Below are 6,329 nucleotides of genomic sequence, written 5' to 3'. Positions count from 1 at the left end.
TGGTGATTTTAATCATGCCTCACTCTCTGCCACACTGCCAACGTTTCAACAGTTTGTCAGCTGCTCTACCAGAGAAAACAAGACATTGGATTTGTTTTACACAAATGTCAATGATTCATATATTTCCAAAGTAAGACCTTCTCTAGGTAAATCAGATCACAACCTTGTTTTTCTCTGCCCACAATATAAACCCCTTGTCCAGAGACTACCCGTTACAAAAAGGACTGTGAGAAAGTGGTCACAGGAAGCTGAAGAAGCCCTACAGGGTTGTTTTGATGCTACTGATTGGATTTCTCTTTGCAAGCCACATGGAGAGGACATCAACAGGTTCAGTTCAGGAACAAGCTCACCATCTTCCCCTCCTGCCCCCAGCCAAACAGACGCCCCACCCTCCTTTGACCCACAGCCTTCCTGTAACACCTCAGATGTTTTATCCTCTACCTCAGTCATGGACTCTTCTGCTTCCACAAGTTTGTCTTCAACCGAATCAGAAGATGCTGCTGCCCCCTTTGCTTCCCCCTCCCAGTTTTCTGTTTCTAGAAGTCAAGTGAAGAGGCAGCTGGAGAGACTGAACCGGAACACGTGTTATAACACTGAACATGAGTTTTCATGTCAGGTGTGTGTTGGAATTGGTGATTTATGTTTTTCTGAATTGTTAGACCACCATCTAGTGGTAACTATAAAAGCCTTGCTGTAGAAAACCTGACAAAGCAACAAATAGAGAAATCTGTCCTAAGTTCATGAAAAAGCTGACACTGATTTTAAACAGTGAGTGTCAAAATATTCACTTGTGTTCTGTCACTCTCTTCTTTATATCTGTGCATTACAACTAAAATAACTATAAATATTTTATTTCATATTATACTATTAAACCTGTAAAATAATCACTATTAACCAATACGTAATATTAATTATGCAGCAAAAGAAATAGTAATTGCATTTTTGTTTTTAAATAAAAGCAAATTAACTTTTTTGTTTTTAAATAAAAGCAAATTAACTTTTTTGTTTTAGTACCATGAAACTTTGGTATTTTGCTTAAGGTTATACCAGCCTTGTAGTACCTTTCGGAGTCATGATAGAAAATGATCGTTCTATGTTGAAGATACTAATGCAGCCATTCCCACTAACTACAACAGGACCAAAACAAAGTGGTAAAACAGTGAAGAAAGCAGGTAGACTGCTTTACCGTGTGATACATGGACATCCATCACCACAGAATCTTGTGGCACTGTACTCAGCATTTTGACTCATTTTACTGTTCATTTAGTTCCCAATCTTGGTATTATTCAAATCTTGTTGAATAAAAATTGTTTTATTTTATTATTTTGTTTATTTTATATCTGAGAGATTATATGCTCAGGATATTGTTTAAAGGGTGATTTTGTATAATTGTTTTGGAATCACATCACAGCCCTCTGAATCATATTTGAATCCCCTATTACAAAATCAAAGATTATAACCATTTTATACAGTATAAGCAATATTTCAATACAGCATGTCTACTATGGGCTAAAGCAGTTTGGTGATGGTGAAATGTGACAGGATGGTGTGTGGAGGAGGAGAAACATACTTGGGTGGCTTGAGGTCCCTGTGAATGAGAGCCTTTGGTTTCATGCCATGGAGATAGGCCACCCCCTGGGAACACTGTAAACACCAGCTCATGGCATGGGAAGCAGTGTAATAAGGGAGAGGCTCAGCACCATGCAGAACTGTGGACAAGAGAACATGGTCACAAACACAAGACTGAGAAAAACTCTCACAGAACAAACACATGTACTCCATTATCTTTTTTTAACACCGTTAGACCCGAGTCTACATGCCTGACAAACTACTTCTGTAATTCAAATGAATGTTATCGATGTCACATACCCACAGTGGTTCCCAGAGGAACTGTGATTGACATTCAGTAATACTAAAGGAGCTTGTCTGAGCTCCTCATGTTGTTAAAATGTCTGTTAAACAGCTCAAATTATCACCTGCCACCAAAGACAAAAAGACAATTATAGTTTTGCTTGAGTGCGTGTGTTTGTCTGTCTGTCTTATGAGCAAAATATCTTGTGAATCACCAGACAGATTTTAATGAAACTCTCAGAAAGTCATTGTCAGGTGTACATCTACAAATTTAGGAGACAATCCAATTCAGCATTACTGTCAAAGTTAACTGACATTAACCAACACAAAAATAGCTATAATTCAGTCAGTTTGACAGACAGTTAACTAAAATTTGATGTGGTAGTAGCTGAGAGTCAGTCTCATCACATACCCTGAGCACTAGTACATCTTACTAAAACTTGCAACATTGCAAGAGACTGCACATAACGTTATTTTCAAGCTTTGCCCAAAATGGCTATAAATCTGAAATTCTGGCATGAAAGACCGCAGGTGATATGCATTCCTTCAAAACATGCTAGGCCTTTAATTGGCTTAGAAATGATAGAGACTTCAATCTGCATTTGTTATTTATTTATACATTAATTGCCTCCACTTGCAGATGATTAGCCTCTAAGAGGGGAAAAAATCCAACTTTGGTGTGATTTCTTGTTTGATATAAGGAGTTTGAGATTTATTTATTTACTTTTTATAAAATGTTACTCAATATAAAATCTTAGTGGTAAAGAACTTTTTACCCAAAGGAGAACATATCTTCAAAATCAATATTTAAATCTCTCACACACTCAAAATACAAAATTATCTTGAATTACGTGTGCTAAAAAGAGTAAAACCTACTGATAATGGTTCTACGGTGCTGGCTTCTCTGTGTGATATAAATTATTGTTGCATGTAACTTCTTACACACACCAAGAAAACAGCAGTTAGTGCAGCTCAACAAGGAATCAGACAAGCAACTGCTTGTGCAAATTGTAGAGTCAACAAAGATGCTTTTCATATATGCATGATTTTTATTAATATAAAAAGCGATTATCTGGAAAAACATCCGGACTCACCATTGTACAATGATCCACCTTCTGCATATTCCATCACAAGGCAGACCTAAAGGAGGAACATGACCATAAAATATTGCTACAAAACACAGACTGAAATTTCAGTTGGTACACGAGAGTCCTAATTTACCGGGCTTTTACAGGAGCCATACAACTTCACAATGTTTGGGTGGTTTACACGAGAAAGCTGTCTGAGCTGCAAACAAACAGAGAACAGGAAATACAATTTAATCAGATCAGATCAGTCACTGTCAGAGCAACAGAAAGGTGAATTGAAAAGGAATCAATATATATATATATATATATATATATATATATATATATATATATATATATATATATATATATACACACACACATATATATATACACACATATCTATATACACACACACACACATACTGATGAAACCAGAAGTTTACATACACTATATAAAAACATACATTTTTTTCACACTGTCTGACGTGAAATCTGAATAAACTTTTCCTGTTTTCGGTCAATTAGGATTTTTTAAATTATTTATATTTGCTAAATGCCAGAACAATGAAAAAAAGAATGTTTTTAAGGCAATGTTTATTACTTTCTTCAAAGTCAAAAGTTTAAATACACTAAGATTATTATGCCATTAAACAATCTGGGACATTTGAAGTCATGTCTTTGGAAGCTTCTGATAGGTTTATTGATAACATCTGAGTTAATTAGAGACACACCTGTGGATGTAATTTAAGGCACACCTGAAACACACTGCCTTCTTGTGTAACATCATAGGAAAGTCAAAAGAAATCAACCAAGATATCAGGAAGAGAATTGTGGACTTACACTAGTCTGGTTCATCCTTGGGTGCAATTTCCAGATACCTGAAAGTGCCTCGTTCATCTGTACAAACAATTATATGCAAGTCCAAACAAGATGGGAATGTCCAGCCATCATACCGCTCAGGAAGGAGACAAATTCTGTGTCCCAGAGATGATTGTGCTTTGGTCCGAAATGTGCATATAAACCCAAGAACAAAAGCAAAAGACCTGGTGCAGCTGCTGGCTGAAGCTGGTAAGAGTGAGTCATTATCCACAGTAAAACGAGTACTGTATCGACATGGGCTGAAAGGCCACTCTGCCAGGAAGAAGCAATTGCTTCAAAAGAAACATAAAAAAGCCAGATTAATGTTTGCAAATGCACACAGGGACAAAGACCTTCATTTGGGGGGACATGTCCTGTGGTCTGACAAAACTAAAATTGAACTGTTTGGCCATAATGACCATCGTTATGTTTGGAGGAGAAAAGGGGGAAGCTTGCAAGATTGAGTACACTCCCGACTGTGAAACACGGGGGTGGCAGCATTATGTTGTAGGGTTGTTTTGCTGCAGGAGGGACTAGTGCACCTAGATAGATGGCATTACGAGGAAAGATCATTATGTGGAAATACTGAAGCAACATCTCAAGACATCAGCCAGGAAGTTAAAGTTTGGGCATAAATGGGTCTTCAGATAGACAATGAGCCGAAGCATACTGCCAAACTGGTTACAAAGTGGGTGAAGGACAACAAAGTCAATGTTTTGGAGTGGCCATCACAAAGCCCTGATCTCAATCCTATCAAATATTTATAGGCAAAGCTGGAAAGACATATGTAAGTAAGGCGGCCTACAAACATGGCTCAGTTACACCAGTTCTGTCAGAAGGAATGGGCCAGAATTCCCACGAACTATGGTGAGAAGCTTGTGGAAGGATATCCAAAATGTTTGACCCAAGTCAGACAGTTTAAGGGCAATGGTGCCAAATAATAATGGAGTATATTTAGACTTTTGACTTTAAAGAAATTAATAAAAATTGTCTTAAAGACATTCTCTCTTCAATGCAAACTTATGGTTTCAACTGTATATTTATACACACACACACACAATATATATTTACTTACACATACATACCCACACACACAAAGGAAAAGACAATACCTCAACAATAAAGGCTTTCCTCTCCGATTCACTCTCGATGGTCTTGATTGCAACATCTTTGCCTTTCCACTTGGCCTTGCAGACAACCCCAAAAGCTCCCCTCCCCACCACCTTCAAACAATAATGTTATTACTCATCAGATAAAACTGTATTGGCACAGTTGTGCTTCACTGTGGCTATTTGGATGAGACGCAACAAACCTCTTCAACTTCAATATCCTCATAAATGATTTCTTCAAATGGATATCCAGGTGGTGTTTCCAGCATATCGGAGGATTGTAACGTTTGAGACATTACTAGCCAAGTTTAGCTAGTAACTAACTCTAGAGAAAGAGGAAGTTAAATGTTATTATCATATAACTAACCACGAGGCTGTAGTAAAACATGTTTAACACAGAAATAAATCGGTACAAGTGTATTAGGAAGAAAGACATATCCAAACAGGATGGGTAATTAGCCAAATAATACATATATTACCTACTTTGAATTCATTTTAGGTTGCGAGCTGTCAAAATAGGTTAAAACTATTATTTACCAGTAGGCTAACCAGCTGAGCTAAAACAAGCTGTACAGAGTAGAAAAACTATTCGTGGAAAGCTGTAAACTTGCTTATGTGTGTATGTGTATATTTAAAACTGAAATACAAGCATCGGGGCATAAATGTGGTTCTAACCAGAGTGTCACATTTACCCCTGTAGAGTTTCAAACAAAACAAGAGTACTTTACCAAGGCCTTCAGGCAGAGCTAGCCAGCTTACGTTTAGCTTCTTAGCCTGGTTGCTGATGCTAGCGACCGGGACTTCTGAGCTTCAACAATCCAACCCCAGCGCTGCTTCTCTGGACATGGGGGTATTTTCTACTATTTCTGTACGGGAAGCCGTAGAATAACGTCCATATTTAGAAAACGTCTCTTCCCATTCACTAGACAGCCAGACATAACTTTTCGCAACTTGTCTCGCTGACTTCCTCAGTCTGTTTTCCTCCACAGAAACGCAGCAGCTCCGTCAGGAAATGTGTGTTCCTTACATCTCTGTCCCTCTGAACAGGGCAGGAAACGTGTGCTTCTTACAAATCCGTCCGCATGAACACAACGTTTATGATTATGGCCCGGTCCCAATACTCACATTACACCATAAATAAATAAGACATAAATACGTAGACCCCTCGTTGAGCGGGCTGGCCAATGACTTATATGGATAGACATGGCATCACGTGACTTTGGATGAGCTTAAAACGCCGCCATCTTACGACAGTAATACAGCTCCGCGTTTGCGCTTATCTATACAGGAATGCCTTCTTTTTATGCTGCATTTTTCTGCACAAATCTTCACGGAAAATGTCCGGACGGCGTTACATTTAATCGGTAAGTGTTTTTCTTTTAATAATAAGGCTGCTTAACAACGACATTAGTGCCTGAGTCTAACTTTACTGCAGAAGACG

At 38.1% G+C, this 6,329-nt stretch overlaps 1 protein-coding gene across 5 annotated transcripts in view; it reads right to left on the bottom strand.

The window, feature by feature from the left end:
- The window catches only part of map3k7 (mitogen-activated protein kinase kinase kinase 7), a 49,756-nt gene extending 43,493 nt beyond the window's left edge, over window positions 1–6,263 (bottom strand). For 2 of the 5 annotated variants that reach the window (XM_037980818.1, XM_037980819.1), the window contains exons 1-6: window positions 5,617–6,259; window positions 5,092–5,213; window positions 4,892–5,002; window positions 3,073–3,138; window positions 2,946–2,991; window positions 1,571–1,709 (exon numbers count right to left, since the gene is read on the bottom strand). In XM_037980818.1, coding sequence (XP_037836746.1) covers window positions 1,571–1,709; window positions 2,946–2,991; window positions 3,073–3,138; window positions 4,892–5,002; window positions 5,092–5,184 — 455 coding nt within the window. In that variant the 5' untranslated portion in view covers window positions 5,185–5,213; window positions 5,617–6,259. Of the gene's footprint in view, window positions 1–1,570; window positions 1,710–2,945; window positions 2,992–3,072; window positions 3,139–4,891; window positions 5,003–5,091; window positions 5,214–5,616 lie in introns of all 5 variants that reach the window. The other 3 variants (XM_037980814.1, XM_037980816.1, XM_037980817.1) reach the window with 3 other exon arrangements.
- Window positions 6,264–6,329: the final 66 nt, after the last annotated feature.

Source organism: Kryptolebias marmoratus, linkage group LG17 (assembly GCF_001649575.2).
Source record: "Kryptolebias marmoratus isolate JLee-2015 linkage group LG17, ASM164957v2, whole genome shotgun sequence".
Lineage (NCBI taxonomy): Eukaryota > Metazoa > Chordata > Actinopteri > Cyprinodontiformes > Rivulidae > Kryptolebias > Kryptolebias marmoratus.
This window is presented reverse-complemented; position numbering and strand designations above follow the sequence as displayed.